The 26,401-nt window shown below is 43.3% G+C and overlaps 1 protein-coding gene across 2 annotated transcripts in view; it reads right to left on the bottom strand.

Annotated features, from left to right (window-relative positions):
• OSTN (osteocrin) overlaps nt 1-13,913 on the bottom strand; it is a 53,290-nt gene extending 39,377 nt beyond the window's left edge. Inside the window, exon 1 of one of the 2 annotated variants that reach the window (XM_058031384.1) lies at nt 13,804-13,913. In XM_058031384.1, coding sequence (XP_057887367.1) covers nt 13,804-13,818 — 15 coding nt within the window. In that variant the 5' untranslated portion in view covers nt 13,819-13,913. Of the gene's footprint in view, nt 1-2,198; nt 2,266-13,803 lie in introns of those variants that run through there. The other variant, XM_058031385.1, reaches the window with a different exon arrangement.
• Between the last annotated feature and the right edge of the window lie 12,488 nt (nt 13,914-26,401).

The following is a 26,401-nucleotide window of genomic DNA, read 5'->3' as shown; positions in this document are numbered from 1 at the left end:
CTTTGCTGGGAATTGCAGCTCACACAGGACAGCGATTTGCACATACGTGTTGCTGTTTCACACTGGTGAATCCACTCCAACCTCACCAGACCCTTCCAGGGGCTCATAAGAGAGCACAGAGATCCCTGCTTTATGGGAAATGGACACTGAGAGACCAAGTGAGATTCCCAAAAGAAAACATACAGCATGCAAGAGAGCCAGAAAAAGAGTCATCGAAACCAAGCGTTGTCAGGTGTTCGTTGAAAAACTGCAGTTGTGTTTCCTACTGGAGAGCTTCTGATCCTAAACCAGTGATCCAAGGGGAACACAAATGCCACATGCTGTTAACAAGGTCTGTTTCCATCATAAGCATACATTTATCTCATCACCCTCTCTCTCAGACCTGGATTCTTTCACTGTAAGTCACTAACATGTCACAACAATTTCCTGAGTTGATGCCAAAGAAGCAGTTGCTTGTGATTGCTTTAAATATGTCAAACCTCTGCCTTGGTTTTTGGGTTTTTTTTTATTTTGTTTGTTTGTTTGCTTTTAAAAAATATATTTTACCTGATAGCTTTTGCCTTAGACATGGCAGTTCAGTAAGAAAACAGACTAAAGCAATTTTTCCAACATACGAAATGGAAGTCCTTCTTAATTTAAATGTTGAAGGAGCTTTAAATGGGAAGGAGCTGCAAGCAGAGCTCAGAGCACAAGGGCAGACAGTGCCTCTGTGTTGGCACCCTCTGGTAAGGAAAGCAGGAAGTGCCAGATCTGATCAGCCCAACAGATGATTCCAACCACAGCTCACAGGCTGGGACAGTGAATCACCAACCAGCCCAGAAACATTTCCTTCCATTAGTCAGGGGAAAGCCTCAAGAAAGAGTTTATTCCACTTCTGGTTTTAATTTCCACTTTGTGGTTAGCCCTGAAAAACTAATAAACATTTAGTATCTCTACCACATAATTCTATGTTTGCCGGCCTGTATAGGAGCTGTAGGGAGCAAACACTCACTCATGACAGACTTTAAATCAAACTGACATTCATTTGTCTGCACCAAAGAATTTTTTTTTGTCCAGTGACAGCTTTTCAACCCCTAATAAATTTGAAATCAATTACATAAATGTGAAATACAGAACAGAAAAATAAATTTGCTAAAATATATGTGTGTGCTTATGTGTGAAGATTCAACACAGGCTGGAAGTCTTCCCACATTTAACTAATAAGTGCTTTCCAGTTTTTAAGAATGCTGCTCTCCTGAAGCCAGTCCAGCCACACAGTAGAAGGCTCCTGGAATTACATCAGCCCATTTTTGATCACTTCTCATGTATTGATACTGAAACTCTCTTAAATTACCAAGATGCTGCTATTCTTCAGTAGCCTGCAGGTACCCCCCAGGCTAACAGCCTTCAAATGACCTGTACTTAACACCCTGAACAGCCAAAAGCCCAGGACATGGTTTGCCTTAGCTGAACACCCCTTCCCACTTCCACATCTTCTCTTCCTCCATCACTCACAAGTCTAAATAATACATGACAGTTCACATTAAGCTGTGACAGTTCTGATATGGTTCCTCAAAGAGCTGCAACTCCCTTTGTGCAGCAGGTTTTTAATGAGCTCTAGGAAGGGCTGCACAACCTCTCAGAATCAATCTGAGCCCTTATAACCACTTCTCAGTGACCTGCTTTTCAAATAAAGGCTTGTGGCTTTCAGCTGGGAAGATGCAGAGCTGTGTTACCTAAGATATCTTAGTTATCTAATGTGCAGTTATCAAAAAACAACCATCAAACAACAACAAAAATAGTACCAAAAGTCTAAAACCAGAATTCTCTGTGTCTTATGCACTCAAAAGAACTTCAGTCAAAGAACTTCCTCAATAAACGAGCTGCACCTTCATTTACAAAACTCAGTCAGGTTCAGAGCAAGTCCCTGCAATGACCTGGCTGTAATTACAGCAATAGAAAACAATGATTGCAACACTATAGTGTTACACATTCCTCACTAAACATGCAACAAAGCATCTGCAGCCAGTCCCAGCACTCCAACATCATCATTCACTGGAGCTGGATGCAGGCAAGGTCTTTATTACCATGGCAGATTAGGAGGTCTGCAGGTGCCTAGCATGCCAAGAAAGCATTATGCTTTGTGCCACTGAATCTGAGAGAGGTGACACACATGGCAGTAGACTACTGCCATGCAGAGAAAAGGCTGAGTTACTCACAGCTGCAGATACCATCCCACTCTGGAGCAGACTGTCCAACAAGGCAGCAGGAAAACAGAGGTGGATATTCAGCCAGTCCCCAGTTAGATGTATTTATAGGTTAAATAATACAAAATGCTGTTTGCAGTATATTAAAGCCACAGAGTCTTCCCTACGGGTCTGTTGCTCAGCCTTAACACACAATAGATCCATGCTCCTGCCTCAGTTTCCCTCAGGTGAGCTGGCTAGTCAGAATTATTGTACGTCTGCTTATAGATAAAATAACAGTGTTTGAACTAAATTACAGTTTGCGTTTTGTGCAGAATTTTACACTGACTATAAATGCTGCTCCTACAAATGGCTCCAAAAACAAACCTGCAGCTTCACACTTCCTGCAATTCCTCACTGACTGGAATACTGCTTTAGCAATTATGTGGATGCTAAACGAGGACAAGCCAAGCACATAGTTTGGAAAGGGCTTTAAAACTGATGAAATCTGATTCATATTTTAACATTAGTCAGTCTTGCAGTTACGTAAATGTAAAGCAAAAGGATCCCTGAACATGTGTTTCCTACACAAGAAAGTTACCAGAAGAGTGATTCAGGTTTGAGTACCAATGAGATGTTGCACAATTCAAACCTGTGTTTACCCCAGGCAGTTCTCAGCATGCAGCAGAGCAGTGCAAGGCGAATGGAATTCTCTCTTCACCCCTTTGACATATTCTATACTGCACGGCAAATTTCACCCCCTGGATTTCCACTTTTCAGAGTTATACTCTGAGATCACTTTAGAAAAATATACAGAGGAATTAAACTCTAAACTTGATGGGCTGCTCCAGGAATATTTCCTTCCCAATAGCTTCCTGTGCAGTAATTGCAAACCCAGGATAGCTGAGCCCTGTGCTGTCACCCTCGGCTGTGCTGCAGTTAAGTGTTCCTGCACATGGGCCCACCAGCCAGGGATGGAGATCCAGGGACTCCTGATGGGCAAGAGCACCTGAACGTGGCTGCTGGCAGCAAAATCTCTGCAAACTCTTTGGGGTTTCATGGCTCCTGCAGTCCTCATTCCCCTTAGTGGAAATACACAGGACCCTGCTGCCAGTGAAGAGTGGGTACCAGAAAGAACACAGCAAGGGAGATTGGGAAAAACGAGGCAGTCTTCTCTCTTCCATCAGACAGCTCACCACTAAACCTTATCCCACAGCTCTGAGACCCTCAGAGAGCCCAGGTGATGAGTTAGAAAGTAGTAAAAAAGAATTTAAAAGAACAGGTAAAAATTAATGCTTGCTTTGACTGATGGCACACTGAGGTGAGAACTGCAGGAACAGGCACTTCTATTACACATCAATTACACTTCTAGTTTCCAAATACACTTATTCTCCCCTACTAGATTAAACAATTACTCCTCATAACACTCATAAAAAGTACAGGCTTTCCACAAGTGTAACTGTACCTGCTCAGCACTCACATGTGGCATTTCAGTCATTTCTGTTGGTACCTAATGATCCAGCATCACACAGGCTGCTTTCAGGAAACATGTGTTTCTGCCTCTCTGGCTGGCTACAAATTAAAATGGGGTCCCAGAACAAAAGAAACCTGATCTGTGAGGAAATTCAGATGCGGATTTGAATTCCAGTCCAAACATGACATCTGGTTAAAAGAAAATAAAATAATCATACACACATAACACTTACAGAGATCTGCACACCCCTGGGGTTCCAGACCAGAGGGTAGGTTGTATTTTACCTTTATTCAGTACTTTTTTAGATAATATACTTTCTATTCATTTCTATTTTTACTCACAAAATGTTTTCAAAGAAAGCAGTGTGTGTCTTATAGGGCAAAGAGGATAAAGCCAGGGGAGGGTTCAGACACTGTAAAAATTACTCCCTCCTGCCGGAGCTGCTCGCTGGAGGAGGGAGCTCTTTTCCCAGGGCTGTCAGGCTGGACCGTTCTCCCCTGAGCCCAAACGACAAAACACAAATCGCTGTCCCCGAAAGCCCCGGCAGTGCCCGGCCGCGCTGCGCTCCGCGTGTGCCGCGAGAGGGGGCTCCGTGCGCACGGACAGACGGACACGGCCCGGCCGGGGCTCCGTGCGCACGGACAGACGGACACGGCCCGGCCCGTGCAGATGGGGCTCCGTGCGCACGGACAGACGGACACGGCCCGGCCCGGCCCGTGTAGATGGGGCTCCGTGCGCACGGACAGACGGACACGGCCCGGCCGGGGCTCCGTGCGCACGGACAGACGGACACGGCCCGGCCCGTGTAGATGGGGCTCCGTGCGCACGGACAGACGGACACGGCCCCGCCGGCCCATATTCCCGTTGGCAGGGAAAGCCGTTCCATCGACAAGCTGCTTTTTGCATAAAGGAGGGAGCGGGACATACATAATGCCCTTTTCTTTTAAAAGGACTAGAAATGGCTGGAAGGATATGGAAAAGAGGAAAAATAAAGTGCAGTTAAGTCCAGAAGACAGCACATGGTGTACATGGGGGCTTGTGTACAGAACAGTCCTTGGCTGTCCTGCAAAACAGAACCATGAGTGAAATGCACATCAAATAGCTCCATAAGAAAGTCAAGACTGGAGCAGATGTCTCCTGGCCTTAAAGGGGCTCCTGTGGCAGAGGCAGAGCCACAAACAGCCCCCTTGTAAAGCAGCCCCTTTAAGTGCCTCCAAAATCTGGTGCAGATTCCACCCACACCCCCCTGCTTCCTCCCAGGGGCACTTGTGCCTCTTTCCTCGATGCTTGATCACATCCAGGGTTTCTGCAGAAGAAGGAAGAGCTCAGATGATCAGAGCCATGAGGCACCAGCCCAGCCTGTCCCACTGGGCAGGTCAGCTGAGCGTTCCAGGCTCCAGGCACACACCACAGGGTGAGGGTTATTCAAACGACCCGGACATCCAGAATGTGAAGTCCCACCTACATTTGGATGGTACATTTAGGGGATTTCACACCTGGTCTGTGTGGAATAGCTCCACACTGGCAGCAATAGACAGGGGTGAGGCAATGGAGAGAATCCCCTGTGATTCCACACTGCAGAGCAGATTGCAGGGGCTGTCCTTAGTGGTCTCTGGGGTGCCTAGAGATGTATGCATGGTGATGTGAGGCTGGAGTGGGAGATAAGAGACCAAAGAGCCCTGTTAGAAACATGAATACAGGAGAAACTTCAGCAGACACAGTATTTTTCTCTCACCAAGGCTGAGCCAGCAGGTGCCTCCCAAGGAGGTTGTTCGGAGTGCTCCTCTTCCCTTGGCAGCAGGGCAAGTGCATTTACTAATGAATAGAACTCTTAGAAAAGGCAAGGAATTTTTTATTCCTCCCTACACATATTCAGAGAAGCAGAGAAGTTTTTTGGTTGTTTTCTTTCTTCACCCCCCTCTTCAAGATTCTTTCATTTGTGATTTCTAATCATCATTCCACTCTTCTTTCCCTCCTTTTCTTTACTCCCCATTCGTGAGTCACCCCCCAGGCTTGGCACCTCTCCAGACCAAATGAACTCCAGGAAGGTTTTTTTCCCTCTCCTTTCCTCACCACCACCACCTTCTCCTCCCTATTCAAGCTGAACCTGTGGACAAAATAAACGCTGGCACTGGGTCATTGTCCTTCCCCTCCCCATCACAGGATTCTGAGAGAGGATTAAACTAATCTCACACATGGACTCACTCCTGGGTGCTGGCCTGGACTCCTGCCATGCAGTGAGATGTCATCAAGTGCCATGTCCCAGCAAAGTGTTTCTGCAGTGACTTCCAATGCAAGGGCAGCAAAAGGATTCAACTTGGGAGCTGGTGGTTCTATATTGTGCAATGTCAACACAGTCACATTTAATAGCTTGCCTTGATTGAAAAGGGTAAAAAAAAAACCAAAAGAATAATAAGAAAGCCTAGGAGGTCCAAGGGATTCAACAATCCAACCAGACCAATCATTTAAGTGCTCTGCATTGGCTCATTTGTTAATTAATACTTAAGCAAAGCATACCCAAAGCTGTGCTGTGATGGGAGAGAGGCTACTGAGAGTGGGAATTTCTGGAATTACTTGGGCTCTCCTCCTGTCTCCCATATATTCAGATGATCAGTACCTGCAGCAAGCTCCTAGGAGCTGGCAGTGCCTGCCTGCAGGGAGCCCAGGATCAGCAGCCTTAGAGTGCTTCACAAAGGAGGACAACCATCACTGCTGCCTCTCAGTAAGAGGGGAAACTGAGACCTCAGAACACACAGTGATTCCCAAACAAATGGCTTACTCTGGAGCTTTCATTGCAGAAAATACCAGCTCACTGCTGACAGCTCTGAAAAGATACTGCTAGGGTTCAACTGCCTGGGTAGCTCTAATGAAATAAAGCTGCTGGGCTGTGTGTGCAACTCCAGCATCCTTCACTGGCTTACACAAAGTACTTCTGCCCAAAGATGTCAAAACATTCAGCAGGCAAGGCCACAACTCAGGAGAGTTTGTGAATCCTGCGAGTCCCATGTGACAATGAGTTGGCTTTGATGCAATACATTTTTTAGGCACTTTAAATTAAATTAAAACTTTTTAGTGGGTTTTAATTGGTAAGGTTAAATCCACCTCAAGAACCAGGTGAGCATTAAAGACAGAAATGCACAAATGATTGAGGATCACAGTTTGCCATTGATGGGGAGTGTAAGTAACACATTTCTGGTATAAAGTGACATTGCTTCAAGGCTTAGAATACCAAGGTGTATGCATATAGAGGAGCTGTGGTCAAATGCCTACAGTGGCTGTGTCAGCAGCATAATCCACAGGGGCACAGCCTGAGGAAGAGCTGTAGAGCTCTGCCAGGCCAGCTGAGCCCCTGATGCAAAGCTCACCTGCACAACCAGGCGTCCTGGTGGCTCTGAGTCAGGAGCTGTGGCTGTTCCTCATTCCACACCACAGATACCTCCACCTCCTTCAGCAACACACTTAACCTCTCCCTGCCACAGGTTCTCATTTCCAGGTGCAGATAATACAGCCAAGGACACCTTCCTATGCCATCCACCAGAAAGGTAAAGGTTGCTGGGAAGAAATAACTACAGAAACGCTGAAGAGACCATAGCATAAAACCCTTAGCAGCAAGTGCTAAGGGAACAAATTCTCATTCCTGCACCAGTCTTGCAGCTGATGCCTGAACAGCTCTGAAACAAGCCACAGACAGCAAACAATTCCAGTCACAAACACCCAGGCACAAATGTCTAGGTGGTTTGTCAGTGAGCAATTAAATCCTGTGCTGGATAAAAATGTTAAAAATGCATCACATTGTGGCTTTAAATAGTCTCTTTTTGGAGAACTCGGTCTCACTGCCAACTTGCACTTGGGTAAACTGTTTTTGCCACTGCTGGGATTCGCTGAATGTCCATCAGGCAGTTGCATCACACACTGAATAGTTTGGCATTACCTCATGCCTCAAGGGAAAGGCAGAAGAAAATGAACTAGCAGCCTGTTTTCTGTCTACTTATTTATTTACTTTGGTGAGGGGCTTTTTTATTTGCTTTTGTTTTGGGAGTATTTTTCTGTCCTTTTCCCTCCTGAGCTAAGGGTAACTTGAGTGCACAGCAATCAAAAAATGTGGTGAGCAAAGTACTTTGGAAAGTAGTGGGAATGTGGAAGGCAAAGGAGAGAAGGAAAAATGTGAGTCAAAGGATTAAATCCAAATTCCAGTCTGGGACTTTTTAACGAAGATGGAATACTGACTAGTTGAGCAAATTAAGGTTTTTCAAGGGGGTCTGGGGAAGTGATTGGTTTCCATCCAAGCAGAAAATGTCATTCTTCTCCATCGGTACCAGAGAAAATAAGAGAGACAAAACACTCCCAACCCTGCTCTGAGAAATCTGAAAAGATGGGAGAACAGACAAGGACAAACAAGCAATTAAAAGGAAATTGCTTCTCTCTCCCCACCAAAACTTTTGTTTCTTCCCAAATGAAAGTGGAAAAAATTGATTAGGGGGTCAAAAGGAGGAAGAACCAAAGAACTGCATCACGTGCAGTGCCACGTGAAAACAGACACTGCTCCACCAGCGTGTGGGCAAAAACATGCTGCAGCAATGGGGCTAAAGACCTGCAGGGAGGGACAAAAACTCACTTCTCAACCTGTTTGGGTTGAGCTTCTTCCCATCTCTGAAGCTCACTTTGACAGTTACAGTTTCTCTGCCAAAGTCAACCATGACATGACTGAAAAATCAGAACATTCTAACCTGTGCTGTTATTGTCTCATCAAGGCACTCCACCATCCCTCAGTGTGGTTTCCAGGGGACAGCAAGGACACACAGGCCAGCAGCTGCTCAGATCTCCAGCTGGAGACCCTGCCTGCACAGCAGGTCAGCAGAGGGGAAACGTGCCCTCATCTCTGTCACTGCAATAGCTACACACACATCCTAATCTGGCTTAACAGTGGGATAACTGATATCAGGCTGGAAAAGTGGATAAAAGGGATGCTCAGCATTTGTTACCTGCTGCCCTTCTGCCACACAGAGCCGCAGACAGCAGCTTTGTCCACTTCTTCTGTGGGATTCACACAGGGACTTCCCTTGGAGCCCAAAGCATAGCAGCTACACAGGAAAGCATCCCATTAATTTTGCCCCCCAAATATAAACTTTATTTTCTGCAGCAGTACAGTACTTTTTAAGGAAGTAAAATCTTTGCAAGAAATCGAGATTTCCTTCTGTGCCCAGTGATCTGCAGCTTCACAGGGTTCCATCTATCAGCTCTGGATGGAAATAATTAACACTCAAATTATCTGAGAATTCACTACTCACTAAAACTGAGACTATAAAGCTAGGAGAAAATTATGTTAATAGAAAGAAATTTTATACAGAAACAGCCTTTGCTGCATTGGATCAGAGGGAACACCTCCCTAAGACAGCAGCCTCAACAATGGCCTCAGTAGCTAGACAGAGCACACACAGAGGTATGATACTGCTCCCTTGAATTCTTCCACTTTCCAACTATTTTTAGCCCAGGAACTTCTCAAGTCAGAGGGGCATTTTTAGTGTTTGGTAACCCTGGCTGGATTTCTCCTTTCTGAACTTTTCCAGTCTTCCCTTGAACACAAGTGCAACTTTAGCCCCTACAACATTTTTTTTGGCAAGGAGACTCCAGTCTCTAACATGGAATGTCTTTCAGGGGTTAATTTGAAGAATCAGGCAGAGATGGACACGATCACTTGGTGGTTTGCAGGGCCTGCAAAATTCTTAGCTCTTCTCTGTTAAAAACTGTGTTTAACACTCCCCAGGTGGGGAAATCAGAACCATATCTCTGGCATATCCAAGCTGTCTCATAGGATGAGCTGTGGCTGAGCAAAACTCAGCACCAGAGATCCCAGAGCATATTCCACAGAGCAGCTGGAATCCCTCTCCAGACACTTCCTAATTCCACCTTACACTACAATATCCACCTGTGCAGAGCTTGGACAGTGATATCCACACAACCATGATAACTGTGAATCTGTCAGCAAAACAGTGTGAGAAATCATATCAACCCCACCAGATTTCTTGAGAGGCTTGAAGTTGGCACATTTGTAAGTGTTTCCTAGAGGTCTGCATATTTCCAAGGAAACCTGAGAGAAAGTATCACCGATTTGAAATGCAACCACTCAGAATTTTGATGAAAGTGAGAAATCTAAGACATTTTGTTAAGCTCCACTTCAATATTTCAAACTCATGTGTGACTGCAAAAATGAAGTGACAAATTCATTGTGAGAAACACACTGGTAACAAAAAGGGGAAAGCCAGATGAATTTCTGCAAAGTGTGAAGGCTGTTTTCAGCATCTCTTCTGTTGGACACACATAACCAAGAAAGCTTTCTACAGTAATTTAAACTGAGCCAGGAGACCCATGGCCAGCAGCAGAGCCTCATCCTTCTGACCCTTGTTTCACCAATCTCCCTCTACACACTCTGGTACTGGGGAGGTTTATTCCAGGAAACTCCTCAAGCAGAAGGCATTAGTGACAACAAAAGTTTAGAGAAATTCTTGCACATGTAAAATGAGAATTCTTTTTTATGTTAGACAAAATAAACACTTAAACAGTCCTAACCTCCTGCACATCAGAGAACAGGCTGAACACTTGTTACCTCCAACTCAAACTTCCCTTGACAATGTTAGAGACTGTAATTTTTTTCTGTTTTATTGTTAACTAAAGCATTTTTAGTGATATTTTCTATACACTTATCTACTTGAGATATTCACCCTTTACAGTACCAATTTATATAATTAAGTGATGTCATTATATACAAGTGGCATCACAATCCTCTTGCAAGTGCCACGTAGGCAGACATTGCCCAGCAAGCTGAGGAGCGGCAGCAGTCAGTCTGCACTGGGATTTCATTTTGCCCTGCAAGCCTTCTGCTCAGAAGGGCCAAGCTCAGTAACCCAGAGGTCCTGGGTAACCCAGAACAACGATGCCTCACTCGTATGTCCCAGGCTTTGACTGGTGCCACAGCAACAGCTCAGTCTGGCTGGGACATTTCCATTATACTCTCGGGGCTACAAAACAAACAAATTTGTACAACGCACACAAACAGTCTTTTCTAATCTCTTTTAATGGCACTCTGAAGACCAGACTGTCAATTGTCTGCTGTGTTCTCAACAATTTGCTAATGATAATTAAAGATGCTCAAAGTCTGCCAACTATTTCAGCACTCTATTTAACCAAGGAGATAAGGGTTCAGGAGGAAAGCAAATGAAATGAACTTGATCCAAGGAGGAGGTGTTGCCTACAAAGGAACCCATAAGGGCATAAAGATAGCAAAGACAGAGTAAAATGTTCTCTAATCTGCACAACAGATACACAGGAAGATGATGCCAAAACCCTGGAATGAGATTACAAAAGCGGGAGAGTAAGTGGATTCTTTTCCTTTCTTTCTAAAGGATTCCATCCCAGAGAAGTTGCTTAGACAACGGCAACCCCCCACCATGCGATCCGTGCATGAAGGAAAACAAATCCATGCTGCAGTAACAGGAAGATCAAAACCTGGGTTGTGCTTGCTTTTTTGGGGGGTTTTTCCTTCAGCTGAGAGAAATTAAATACTCACTTCTGCAGAAAAGGACCATATGTGCTGCGGGATATCAGGCATGCTGGCCCCAGAAAACAGGAAGAGAGAAAGAAGAGCAGGCACCTGTAACTGGAAGTACAGCTTTGGGTTGCTCTGAAGTTCTGCTGAATTAAGGATCCTGTATAAATTCTTGATGCCAGAGAATCTTTTGAGGCATTCAGCTGACCCATGCAACAACATTCACTTGATCACTAAAGCTGTGAGTTCACTAACTTATTTTTAGTAAGATTTACAGTGGCAAATTTCTAAATGTGTGTCAACATGTGCAGCAGGTAAGCACACACCTGTCCCCTGGCGAGACTGAACTTGTTGCCTTAGAGGAAACATCTCTTCTTTCTGAAGGTCACCAACCCTTGCAGAAGTTCCTCTGCCATGATCCAGTGTGATCACATGCCTGCTCTCAACACTTTTACAGAATTTTATCAAATTCATACTTTCTGCAAGCCCCATACATGCAAAATTGTAGCTATGGCCTTCTGGCACCCCTAAGCATTAGGCTCTTTGTACTTTTACTGGTTTATTGCATTATGTTCTAAACCTGTTTACTCCCTGAGTGGGCCTGTGTTTGGAGCAGCAGAACAACTTCCCAACAGAAAATTAATAACATGGAGAAAACATTTGTACCAAAGGGCAGAAAGTCTTTATAGGGAAAAATAGTCTTGCTTTATACCTGAAGGAGCTTTATTTGCCCACCCATTTTCTGAGAGCATCATATTCAATTCTGCCTATTTCAGTAAGTGCCAATGACTTCAACAACATCCCCTTGGCAGGACTATGTTCCCTTCCCGTGAGAAAAATAGTAATGGTTTTCCAGCAGATTGCCCTCCACATCATTCTCAACCAGAAACTCTGTGAAAATACCGTATTCCTTAATTCTTAAACCACACTTTTCCCCCTCCAAATGACTGGGACTACAAACAAACAGAGAACCTTATTAAATGCTAATTTTGAATCTGGCCATATTGATGCTCAATTAGCTCCTACTACTGGAACTACTTTTATAAAATACAGTCCTGCTAAGTTTCAGATAATTATATTTTCTAAAAAATTCAAATTTTTGTAGAGAACAGGCAACAGTCAAAAGCAAATAGAAGCCTACTGCCTCTAAATGTCTATTTCCAATGCAGCTCCACTTTTAGTGTCATTTATCTTCAAAATCTTTTAAATTCATAGTGCAAATTAAAAACTCAGGAAGCATCTAATGCAAATATTTATAGGTTTGAAAGCTTGCAGCATTAGGTTCACAGGTTTTGATGTTAACACTATGGAGTTAAATTGTCTTCATTTTACACACAATTTCATGCTCCCAAACTCATGTGAAGCGAGAGTCGATTCTCTACCAAAACAACAGTCATCTCAGATTCTTTCTGGCCTTGTGGCAATAACTCCAAAAGGAGGGGTGCCTCAGCACACAGCACTCCTTGCTCAGAACGTGTTTGACTTGAACCAAGCACTTGGCTCGGCAGTGACAAATCAGGACATAAGGTGGCATTATTGCCCTTCCTTAACTGTCTGCAGGGCCCCGGTCCAGATCTGCATGTCAACAGCGCTACAACATCGTTGTTTGGCATTCCAGAAACAGCACAAAACAATTTAAAAAGACCCAGTGAGAAAACCAAGTTCGTACCAAGATGCATTCAGAGTACGAGACACAGCCAAATCCTGACTGTTTCCTGCTTTAAATTTTCCCTAAATACTGTGTGTACAAAGTGGCCTGACTGAAAAAAAAAAAAAAAACCAAACTGTTAGGCTTTTAGTGCATTAACTGTGCAGGACTTCTGAAATAACATTTTAAAAGTCTGGACTTCATTTGTATCCTTGACTCAGTGCTCAGTTGTGATTGCCCACAGCAGGAACTCCCATCAAATTCATACAGATGCTTGGAATAAGAAATGAAAAAGTAACTGCAAAGGATACAGGAATATGGTTTGCAGGTTCATCTGTTTTCGGTTCACACAAAAAATTTAATTTTTTTTTTAATTAAAGAGAGCTGATAGCTGTATATTTCAGATAGAGGAATGAAACTACAGAACAGGGAACCAGCTTTTCCCTGGTTTTGCCCAACACTTGTGGTGTACTTGGATTGAGAAACATCTTTTTTGTCTGTTCAGTCCAGCAAAAGAGAAGAGTAGCATGAGACCAACATGAGAGCAGGTTTCCAGTTCCAGGTAACATAAGGACCTTTCATTCAATAGTTGGAAGCCACTACTCGCAATGGAAAGAAGGGGAAGACTTCAAATAACACTAGCAGTTAAACACTGGAACTGTTTCCCACACAGTGGCACTGTCCCTCACACAGTGACACTGTCCTCTAGTACTTCAAAACCAGGGCAGTGCCTTTTGGAAAAGGATATTTTAACCTCATACAAAACCCCAGTGTAGAAAGAACTAAGAGAACTGACAGAACTATATATGGTGTCAGAGGCAAGGTGGTCCCTTTTGGGTTTCAAGCTCTGTAAACACTTGATTCAACAAAACCTAATTCATTGCAATATCCCCAGATGTCTCATTCATTCATTTCTCCTAACAAAATACACTCATGCCTGAATTTTTTATTATGCATCTAGCAGGAAACTCACCACTGTCAGGTCCATGTCTGTATGAATAGAGGTTTAAAGATGAAAAGCTCTGCAGGTGTAACACAGACTGTCACAGTGCTCTCCTCTGCAAATCTCGTACCACTTTCACACTGAGACATGGGGGCCAGAAATAAGCAAAAGTGGGAAGCATCCAGTGAAAATCCATCAGAAACTCAAGACAGCTCTGAGAAGGATTTGTTTGTGCTTGGTTACTGTGGCAGTGGCAGTTGGGGTGAGCTCCAATTACATCTGACTCATTGAAAAGGAGCTCATCACAGTCCAAGAGATGCCAAGCACAAAGGTGCTTATTTAAATTTGTCTGTCTCTGCTTCCATTAATCATGACCTCCTGACAACTTCTGGATCCCACTTTGCTCTTGCCCCGTCTTGCTGCAGCCCTGAAGGGCCTCTTTTATCGGGCCCATTGAGGCAGCAGCACGATCTCCATGAGAGCTCCCAGTGCGGCACTGGCTCGCTGTCAGACTGGCTCCAGCGCGTTTCTTTCCAGCACTAAGAGTCCCCTGACATGGTTATTAATCATGGCCTCCCTGACAGGGCACTGAACTGTCTGGAGATGAAACTTCATATTCCCATCCAGGGCTCCCCAGGTAGGACATGGAATTTGTTTTATCTTTGTGTAATCAAGAAATAGAGCACTAGGGGAGCGAATTAACCCCAACTTCAGGTTCATAAAGGTGTCCCTGCTCTGTTTAATTAAATCTGTCTTAAAACCTCCTAATCCCAAACTAAAGACTTAATAATGTTCAGGAACCTCTTTTTCCTTACAATATATTGGTATAAACTGCTGACAGCTTAATATTGAAATAAACATGCTGCTCCTGTACTTGACCTGGCCAGTGCAAAGACCAAAATCCACATCTCTAAGGCCAGCTTCTCCCAGAATGGCAAGAAGACAGTGCACCACAGATGTTAGGTATGTAAAAACCTCTTAATTTAGTGCTACAAAATGTCAAAGCCTGTGAAAAACATTTAAAAGATCAAAATAAAAATCATGAATGGAAGCAAGAACAGGTTGTAAAGGTTTGATTCTTTCTTTGAACATGCAGAGACCCTTCCTTTTAGACTGAGGATGGCAAACCCTTACCCATGGGTTTGGGGTATTACACTTTCCTTGGAGAGAGTTTTGAGGCACCAAACATCACTCCAGGCCTGTTTCATAGTGGTTAGAGAGAAGATCTGCTCAGGCTCTCCAGATGTGGTGGCAAATCTGGTTTTGTAGTTCCTTCTTTTAAAAAAGCGAAGAACATTTGTTTCAGATTGTGATTAGCAAAATTCAGAGTTAGATCAGAGCTTTCTTCCCTACAATAAAAAACAGGTAGTTGGATTTGGAATTTTGGTACCAGAAATGAAGTATCCTGGAATATTGATCTCAGCATCTGTTTAGTCTCAAGAGGTAGAAAGCCAGAATCAAGAGGTAGAAAACCAACATTTTAGAAGACAGCTTGTGGAAAGCAGAGTGACTCTACATGAGATCTTTAAGGAGGCAACCACAACAAGAGAAAAACAATGTGGTTTAGCATTGGAGAAGAAAACCAGCAGGAATAAAGCAGAGATGTACAGAGGCAGCAATGCAGGCTGTAAGGAAAGCCACTCCATGCCCAAAGTGATTTATGGGAGGCAGACCTATTCATAGCTCTCCATCCCAAATCCATCCAGGTCCATTTGAGGAGGGGTTTGATTGTGGAGCTTCTCCCTTCCTGAGATGTCCTGCTGTGCCTCAGACACAGAGGACAGGGAGAAATGAAGACCTGGACACAGCAAACACTGCATCCCAACAGAACATAGAGCAAATGGAAAGGTTTCCACTCTCTCTCTCCCTAAGAGGATTATGTCAGCAGGGCCTGGCTGGCGTCTGCAGCAGAGCTCAGCGCCAGCGACCAGGGCAGCCAGCCCTACCCTCCTGCCCAAGGTTTTCATTAAGACTTTGGTTCCCTGTTGCTCACATGGCGGCTTGCACGTGCTCCCTAAATATCCTGCATCCACCTCCAAGGTATTTGCTAATATAGAAATCTCTTCCTCCCCCTTTGCCCCCTCCTTCCAAGGACCTGGGGCCAGAGCACAAATCACCATCCTGCTGAGAAATTTTCATTACACAAGGATGGGACAGAGGACTCAAGATGAATGGGTATTACTAGAGAGGCAAGGACCTTATAAGTGTACATGGTGTCTGCTCCTCTGAGTCTGCATCAGTCAGATGAGATCAACCCTGCAGAGCACAGCAAACAGCAACAACCCCTTCTGCTCATGCACTGCCCTGCAGGGAATAACCAAAGGAGCTCCTGCTCCTTGCCAGCTCCAGGTGCTCTGCTCTGGCTGCAGAGCCACACCATGGGCTGGCACTATGGACTTTCCTCATTGATAAAGGGGTGTTTCAAACCTTAGAATTAAATAAAAATCCTGAAACCTCAAAGACAGACCCTTGTAACTTCTCTTTTGCAACCTGCCTTGCCCTCAGGCCTGCCTCTGCACTGCATCCTCAGACAGCCAGAACAGATCCAAGGGGGTGAGATCCATTTGGCTCAAAATAGGCAAGTCAAAAGACAGTCCCAGCTCTTCCAAATAACACCACAAATCTTCAATCTAGTTTTGAGATGAAAGTGAGATATTTTCACCATTAAGCTCAGATGAGAAAAGCCAGGATCCTTGTGGCAGTCACACAGTTAAATACACCCAGCTGCAAAGAATGACACTGTGTCACAGAACCTGCAAAAGATGGGTTTTCCCAGATACTTAGCTTCCCAGCAGCCCAGTAATAAGGGATAGCTCTACCTGTCCTCAGGTAACACTTCCAGAAGAATCAATCAATGAATCTACATGGAAACCAGCTCATCCCTTTCATCTCATTTCTCTGCTACCAACTTGAACAAAATCAGAAGAAAGACTTGCCTCTGATTGTACAGATAAATTAAAGGCAGTTCCATTTACAAAACACAGCATATAAAATTGCATATATTCCTTCAGAATAATCAGCACATGTCAAAAATCACTTCTAAATCCCATTTGTTTGAAAGCATGACTTCTGGCTTCAATTTTATGCAATGTTTTTTGGTTTTTTTTTCTGAAGTAGCAACTACAGCTCAAGGCAGGAACCAAAGCATCAGACAAGTCAAATGTACCATCTAATGTGGAACTACCAAATTTTTTTCAGTATTTCTCACACATGATACCTGCCTCTACAGATGTTCAGTATGAAAGCAAAATGGTGATCATAAACTGGGATATTTGGAAAGAAATTTTTTTTTCCAGAAACAAATAATAGAAGTCTTTTTTATTAACCCTTCTCAATCACTCAGAAAATAAGAGCTACATTTACTTGAGTGTCTTTCTTTTCTTTCATTCTATCCCAGTTTGCATTCTGTCACTGGAGATGTCATACTTAGTTCCTTTTTAATTTGAGAAGGCTTGTTTTTTCCTTCTTTCCAAAGACAGAAAAATTTGGAGAAACCAAAATATTTTACTTTTGAGGAGGGATGAGCCTGTAAAGTGTCGGATCAGGTCCGATAAGTTACCTTTGAATTTCTATGGCAATACATATGGAAAAGTCAGAGACTAAAAATATTTATGTTTCATATTTAAGTCACTGAACATTGAAGAAAATCTATTTCCATTTTAAAGCTTATATTATATTTTATTTTTCCTTTGATTCTTCTTAAAGATTTAAATTCCTTTTTTGCCAAAATATTCAAAGAATGAGCCCCTCCAGAAGCATTTAGGAAACTACATATTTGTAAATACAGAGTGCTGGAACTGTGACAGCAGTTTCACCAATCCTATAATTCATTGGGCTACCTGAATTCCTCCTCTTTCCATAACCATTTAGGCCTTTAGCAAAGAAATATAAAGGCTGTATAAACTAATGCTTGCAATCTAAGATGCAAAGCAAGTCTTAGCTCCAGGTTTAAGGATCCAACTTTTAGCAAAAACCAACTATCCAAGCAACAGCTATAAAGATGATAATCTGACATATTTATAGGGATCAGGTTACCGGTACATGAACACACACACTGCAGATAAAGGTATGGTACAAACTACTGATATAAAATGTAATTCACAAGTGACTGGCTGCAGCATGCCTATAACCCAAGCCTTAAATATAAGGGAGCCTCAGTGACACAAGTGATTGGCGATTGCCTGAGGTGGCTTAAGGCAGTTCCACTTGCATCTCAGATGGGCAGCATGTCTTCCAGAGCACAGACTAATGCTGCCTTCTCTTTGGGATGTCCTTGTCTATCCCAGGTGGCAAGAAGCCCAAGCAGAGCCAGTCAGGACAGCCTCGACAGGAGCCATAGGCACAACAGGGCTGGGGCAGAGCACACCACTGACAATTGCTAATGCTGGCTTTGAGCACTGCTGACACTCAGCCCTGAGCATCCTGGCACCCTACATCTAAGACCCAGGCAGGAAATAATGTTTAGAAAGACCATCCTCAAGTCAGCACATGGCACTGAAGGGTTCAGCTTTCTGATAAAATCTCTGTTTCTGGCCCTTCATGCATTCCTCCCCAAATAATGTATCTTGCAAAGTCAGCGGAGAAATCACATTGAAATGTGATCTGCCAGCCTAAAAACATTTAAGAAATTACCACAAGAGCCATTACTAACTAAAGCCCACCAAAACAACGGGATCTTTTTAAGAACATACAATTACATATGGTTTGGTGTGTGCAATATATGCACAGTGCCTATGTCCAATTCCATTGTATTGTAAGCAAGTACCTGTGCCATAAGGGAAAGTCACCAGGATGAACCTGCATCATGCTCAGCACTAGATCCTGCTTTATATGCACAGATCCCAGTGCAAAGGCAGATGGAGGGGCCAGTTGTGTTAAACCCAGGTGATTAGGTCACAGGTTTGCAGTTTTGTTTTATGTTTTCTTTATCAGCAAACTGTCCATTAACTTTACTGAGAGCAGAGAGCAAAAGGAGAGGAATTTGTGAAGTTGGTAGCCCATATGGCTGGTGGGGAGTTAATCTGTGCCTAAGCAGCAGGTCGCATGAGCCAGGCTGTCTGTTGGGGTTGTTAGTAACCTAGGGGCAGATCATGGAGCAGCAGGGAACAGGATAAACTCAGCCTACAAATACAGTCAGGAATGTGGCAGGAAATTATTTCTGAAAACATACTCTGAAGCATAATAGCAACGATCAGACTGTCAGGCTGTGTGTATGAAATCTATCTGGACTCCGGGCACACAACAGGAGTGCACACAAGGGTGTGATAAAGCAGATTGGGTGGATACTCCTGTGTCCATACATGCACGTTAAAAACATAAACCCTACTCAGAGAATAAGTGCAGACACACCAGAGTATAGCTAGACAAACATGGCTTCCCCTACCATTATAAGCAAAGGAGAAGTTATTTGCTTATGTTTCATGCAAACCATCTGCCACACAGCTTTATAAAATTATTCATTATGTCAACACTAAAGAACGAAGGACAGAATTAGCAGAAATCGAAAGGTTCAAGGAAAAGAATTTTTTTAAAGGAAAAAAGTCATGAGGCAAGCCTCAGGTCATAAGAAAAGCACAAGACAAAGCCTTTGCACCCCAAGTACAGACTGTGACAACATGACAGAAAACCAAGAACCAGGTGGCACCAATGGACACAGCCTGAGGCAACGGGGAGGAGGTCTGCAGGTCTACACCAAAAGAAGCAGGAAATCTAATTAAAATTTTAATTTCATTTTTAAAATGTCACTCAATAAGAATTTTGATGCTCTAAGCTTTTTCACCATTCAAGACAACAATAAGACAGCAAACAATTGTCTAGGCTGTAATTTTAAACCATCTTTTTTAAGTCATCACTGGCATAACCCCAGAAAACATTAACCCTCCAGCTATGCCAAGTTTAGGGTAAGAACTAGTACATATTGGACAGTTTAAGCGACATGACACCACATAGCTGGGTAATCCACCCTCATTTTGAGAAGGAGTAAAAGATAATCAAGTCATTTTTTGTGAAAATGTAGATTTAACAGCACCAATCCATTTAGCTCCACAGTCTGTCTTCTGCTGTGGCTAGCAGAGGTTGTCTAGGAAAGTGTGCAAGAGCAAGGCACTGCTTCAGCCATGTACTCATCTACTTACGAGGCATTTCAAGCTCAGGAACTTCTAGAAGCATTATCTTTGTGTTTACTACTAGTGGTCAGTGCACTAGCAGGACTTTATTTCTGCCTCAGCAAAGAGCAGCTCTCTTTACTGACGACAACAAATTGCAAGGCAGTTCAACTCAGAGGGAGAGACTCGAAACCTCCCGTCACAAGTGAGAGCTATTCTTCCCCAAACTTAAGCACCAGAACAAATCAAACGTGACAGATGTCATTTGTATTACATATTAGGGCACTACAGGAAAGCCAGGGCCCACCAGCAATGTGCGCTTTATACAAAGCCCCAGCACAGACTGCATAGTTAAAAGAAGAGAAAGCAAGCAATAGGAAATTTTTTTCATGCAATGACTGATATTCTTTGAGACCACTTGGAAACGAAATTTTTCTATAAGTAGCAAAATGTCGAAAAGTGAGTGAAAAAGATGATTGCTTTTTTAAATAGCAAAGGCTGCACCTTGCCTCAGGTAAGCACTAGAATGCTGTTTAGATCCATATACAAAGTCAGGCATCAGGAAAGTTGTAACAGAAATTATTTTTCTCTAGGTAATGCCGGTCCCCAAAACTGTAGGATGACAGGAAAAATGACAGAGAAGAGTTGATCTTGGGAATACAGATGAGCTTTGGAGGGGTATAAGATGTAAACCAAACCTTAAAGGGAAGAACAGGTCAACCTAATGTGAAAAAAATCTTAAAAGAGGTTCTCCCATGACCTCTGGTCAGAAACTGACAGTATTTTACATCCAGCAAATAGGAGAAATTGAGAGTCAATGGCTGGGCAGAAGCACTGCATGCTGCTCTCTGGATCGTCTCTGTACCTGCCCACCAAGTTTCAGAGGTGCTGTCCCAGCACAGAAAGACCCTGTCGTGCATTTCACTTGATCTCAGCCACCTCTCCTCTCTTAAGAGGGGAAGTCCTGCTTAGTGTGAAAGAACCTTATCACAGTCTCCTAGAGAAACATGCAAGAACTCAGTCTTTAGTGGATGAATGGAGGACATCTGAGCATTCCTTGAACCTCAGCAACTGCAGGGCAACCCCATGTCCTCCACTGGCTCTGCACACACTGCCAGCCCTGTCCCAAAGATCAGCAGCACTAGGGATGCAAATCTCCTGAGCAGAGCACCTCTGGAGCTAATTAGCACACTCACACATGAGCTGAAAGTGAACACTAATCCTTTTCCTCTTCCTTAACCATCAGACTCCACCTTGGTCACACAGGTAATTGTCCAAAAGGACTCTGTGTTAAGCATCATCTGAATTTCAAAATGCATTTGGGATTCAAAGCAGATAAACTGTTGCTGAATATTCTTTCCCTCAAAAGGATTTTTCCATTAGTGTTCAAGTTTTGTTTTTCTGCCTTTCTTCAGGTTCAGATATTCTACATAAATTTGTTCCTACAGACACCTCTCTAGCTTGTTACCTTTAATTCCCACAATCCTTCTCCAGTTCTATCCTAGACCTGCAGTGTGACCTCAGAGATTCCAGCTGTCGCAGATCTCAAATACTGACACATTGGGCTTGAATTCAAAGCAAGATTTCTTCCAATACTTCAGTTCATATATGAAAAAAATCCTTCCTTACTGCATTTGCTTCTCTCCTTTAACCATCAGGCCTTGCAACAGGTCAAAATATTTCTCAGCACTGAGAACCACTTGTTTCAGGTGAGCAAGGAAGAGAAAAGGAGGTTCATCTCTTCAGAGGCTGGTAGGAGCTGCCTGTTGGTACTGGCACTCAGTGTGGGGGCAGAGTTTCCCCTTGTATATAAGTTATTTCATCAGGTATCTCAGCTTACCAGCTATTACTGACCAAAGAAAGACAACACTGAGCTCCCAAAACCCCCATACTGACTGCACAGCTCCCATCTCTGATGGGCTGAGGGTGCTTTGCACTGCTCACTTCTTTAAAAGGCAAATCAAAAACTGTCAAGTTAATGGGGAGGTTTTGTGTGTGCTAATTATAGAACACAAACCCTCATTGTCTCTGTCCAAGGCTGGGTCACACTCTTGTTACAGAGCTTTTGTAACTCTACTAATGCCTTTAATGTAAGCTCCTATTAATTGTGTAGTCAATTCCTAAGCCCAGGCTACTGGGTTGCAGCAGCCAGGCAGCTGACTATAATTACAATGTGCTTATAGTGTGCTTAATTCTCATGATTCTGTTTTAATTTGGTGCAGGATTGACAGCCTTTTGGTTTTACTGCACAGATCAGATCTAGCAGAAGCAGCAGCCAGGTAAATATGCCATGCTGTCCATGTGGAAGGAGGTGACACAGCACTTCCATCCTCCCTTGGGTAACTGGAACCACACTGTCCCTACAGATCTCTGCAAGTTTTTGGTTTTTTTTTTTTTTCTTGCACATCCTGGCTCATTAGAAACCTTAATCTTCAAAACAGCCACCCTTGTAGAAGGTACAAGAGGGAGTCCAGGGTAAACAGGAGCTCCTGTGAATGTCACCACTAGTAAGGGATTCACAGCTTTCAAAAGAAGAGTTTTCCTATCCATGAAGGCCCCAGTTCCAGGCCACTATGCACTATTTAAGCAATTTTAGAAACTAAATTAATTTTTGCCTCAACCATTTCAGACGAGGTCTGGACTCTACAGGCGAAAGCAGAGCAAGGGAAACACTGCTTTGTCCATTTGCTTTTTTGTCTATAAGGAAAACCTCAGAGAAGCCCTGATAAAAACCAGAACATGGCATAAATTGGGATGGAAGCCAATTCCTCCTTTACTCTGCTGGCTGTCTGCCCCATGAATGTCCATTTTTGAATGTCTTGGGGGCACTGAGGCATTCAGGTCTTCCTGGTGCTATGGCCATGAGCTGCACCAGGATCAGGGAGCTCAGTGCTTGTGAAGGTGGGCCACTCACGGCTGAGATGTGCTCAGACCTCAGGATGACAACTCTGGCTTGGCTATTCCAGCACTGACTCCATTCCCCTACACTCCAGTCAGCAGGTGGCTCCTACCTACAAAAGTTCTCCGGGGTAACAAACTCTCTTTGCAGAAGGGCCCAGTCTTACTTTTCCTCCTCCCCTACTTCTCTTGGTTGCTCAGCAAATAATAAAAACCAAATAGACACAGTAGAACAATTAGTGATTTGGATACCATGAAAGAAGAAGAAAAATGTGGTGTTTCCTCTGAAGATTTAAGACAGGTATCAAATATAGGAAATTCTGCTGGAAGAGGTAAGTGAATTTATTTTATGTGTGTGTGTGGAGTGCAGGACACGAAGCAATGAACTTAAGTTACCACAAATTCAATATCAAGGAAAATCTCTGCATTAAGAAGAACAGTGGCATGCTGGATTTTGTTGGCAAGGGATCTTCCATTCTTCTCTGTTTTCAAGAGCAGGCCAGGTAAACACCCATCAGACACAGCTCACCTAAAGGGCAGCTCATTTTAGAGCATACAGAGAGACACAATGACTCACCAGGATTTCTTACAGCTATCTTTTAAAAAATTCTTTTAACCTTTATATTACCTTACTTATCATGTCTACTCATTTCACTCTTATTAACTTTTTCTTTGGCAAAAATAGTTTTAAATGGGAACACACACCCTTATTTAAGGACTTAATAGCAATATCCAGTCTTTCTCATTTGTGTTTCCCCTCTTGAAAGAGATATAAAATCCCTCTATTTATTCATGTAATTACACTGATAAATATCTTCAAATCAAAATGTTCTTTGGAATAAAGTGAACTTATGTACATAACACTAACGCCAAAAAATTTAACTTCTGTTAACAACAGGCTCTCATGGAAAAAATATCACTGTTTTAGAATACAGTTTTCAGCAAAAAGGATCTTCGACTTATGTTTTCAAAGGAAAAAATAAACTTTCATTTGAAGAAGTTATTTCATTGTTCCTTGTATGATTCTCTCAACATTTCCTGCATTAAACTCCCCATTAACATATTATTTTTATTTCTTTCCTTAGGTATTTTTCTAAAAACAAAGGTCACCAAAACCTATAAACTGAAAGTGTTTATATGGGATATTAGATCACTGCCCATGCACTTGTTTAACACATGCTCCAGCAATAATATCTCAACTTTACAAATTCAGAGCCCGCTTAATCTCTGTTTAACAAAACCCAAACAGGGGAGCACTGCGTCCCCAAATGCTGCTCTGCCTTCATCCCAACAGGTGGGCTCTGGGCTGCTCTGTGGATGTGATTATTGCTGTCCAATTCCTTGCCTTTCTCCCAAGGCCATTCCCCTTCTGCAGGATGACTCATTAGCCCATCCCCGGCAGGGAGCTGACATCCAATTAACCAGCTGACAGTCCTCCAGTGGCTCCCACTACTTCTCTAAGGCTCTGTTTACAAACACAGGCTGCTGTGCCCATAAAGGAAGGGAAGCTGAAAGTCCCCCTGCCAGGCCAGTTTGTTCAGAAGGTTCAGAGCCCTTTAAACAATACTTTTGTAAGGTAAGGATCGGGCACATGGCGTGCAGGGGGATGCAAAGTCACCCTAATGGCTGCAGCTGCATCCAGCAGGAGAGGGAGCAGCAATGGGTATGAAACAGCAGCATCAGGAATCGGGTCCCAGCTGCAGCTGGGAAGCCAAAATAAATTAGCAGATGGGGAAATATCACTGAAGTCTATATGGGAAAACACCTACAGAGCTCATCCAGAGTGATGTCAAGGTCTCTCTGACAAAGAAATAAGCTTTTGAGTATAAAACCACAGGTACTGCAGCTCCTGCATGAAGGAACAAGTCATTTTACCAACACAAAGCAAAGAAGCTCCTCATACTCGAGCAGGAACATGGTGTTCATGCAGAGAACAGTGGTTTTCAGTTTGCAGGGATTCACTGCAGAATGCCTTGGTCTTTGATCTGTATTTGTTGGTCTCATTCATTGGCACTGGGAGTTCTGCTTAGATTTTTTTTCCCCTCTTTGGCCAACTCCAGAGAAAAAAGGTGCTCAGAAAAGTATGATCATTGCTACCCAACTTCCACCTGGCACCAGCTAAAGCTAATAACTGCTCCTACTAAGTTACAGGTCTGCCTCAGCATAACAACTTCAAACTTCAATCAGGAAAGCTTCTCCTAACTTGACAACTAGGAGATGTCCTTGCAGCAAGTCTGAAATTAGACTTCCAATTCGCACATTTCTGAGTATTTACTGTATTTTTGGGATTATGATCTACATCCTAGTTTTTACCCACAGCTACCTTTTTGAGTTAGGTACAAAACCACAAACTGGTCCAGCCAGTTTCAAATCTGAGCCAAGTTCATTTGAATTTTTCATAACCAGAGTCTCATCTTTTTAAATAACCTGCATTTGCTACAAACCAAGGCAGTGGCTGATTTTTGCAGTGAGGAATGACAACACTACCTCAAGAAGATCTCCACTGTAGCACACTGCATCTCTGGGTAAGAAACACAGCAGAGCTGTTCCCAAGAGAGATAGGGAAGAACCAAATCCTGGTTCTTCTTTCCTCCAAAGGTGTTTGGCACCATGCAGACATGTTTTAAAGTGTTACACTGGGATTAAGTGCCCATTACTTCAGATTTCTTCCTCTCACATTATTAGAGTGATACAAATAAGAATTTGTTGAGAATTTAGGGCTGAACATTTAGTCTCTAGGCTTTTCTTTAATGTAACTATTTGGTTACACAGCAACCAAAGATTTCAGCCAGAGAAGGTCCTTGCAGGCAAACACAAAGCAAGGCTTTGGCCAGAAATATACTGTAAGAGCAGATTTAATAGCCTGAGAATTTATTCCTCCACCTTCTCTAGATGAGCACGACTAGAGATGGACCTGTCAATAGCCTGTACCTGTAGTACAAGTGACATCAGTCACTTGCTTCCAACCTGCAGCAGTGCAGCTCCACCCAGTGAACTCAAACCATCTTCAGCAGCAAAATAAAATCCCAGAGGGACCACTCACGTTCTGGTCCTCAACTCAGGATCCTCTGCATCCTCTCACATCAGATAAGAAATAGATGAAGGACAGGCACTTATTTAGGCACAAAAATAATTTCAGCTCTAACCAGCTAATCCCAGCTGAAAGCAGCCTCTGCTAAGAAAAGCTATTGCTTTATCTGGGTGAATAATATTCCAAATTATTGTGTACAGATCAATTTTACCCATTAATTATCTGCCCTAAGTCATTACATTATAAAGGCAACAATGATAATTGCCATAAGCATTGTGGTGTGACACCAGAGCCACGAACCAGCCAGCACAGCAGCACCCAAAAGAACGTGAGCCATGTGCCTCTGTCCCAGGCCCTGGGCTGTGCTCCAGCTGCAGCCTGAGCATAGGAAAATTAAAGAGCTCCTTCCAAATTTAGATCACACTGCTCAAGACTTGGCCCAGGCAAGTTTTTCTGTGAAAAAACATGGAAATCGTGATTTTATGATCTCTCTAGCTTGTCATGTCTGGGTTTTCTTTATTTTTTTCCTTCCTCTCATATCTAATTGAAATATAACTTCTCCAGCTTTTGCATGCTTTCACTGTGCATGTCGGAG

Source organism: Melospiza georgiana, chromosome 10 (assembly GCF_028018845.1).
Source record: "Melospiza georgiana isolate bMelGeo1 chromosome 10, bMelGeo1.pri, whole genome shotgun sequence".
Lineage (NCBI taxonomy): Eukaryota > Metazoa > Chordata > Aves > Passeriformes > Passerellidae > Melospiza > Melospiza georgiana.
This window is presented reverse-complemented; position numbering and strand designations above follow the sequence as displayed.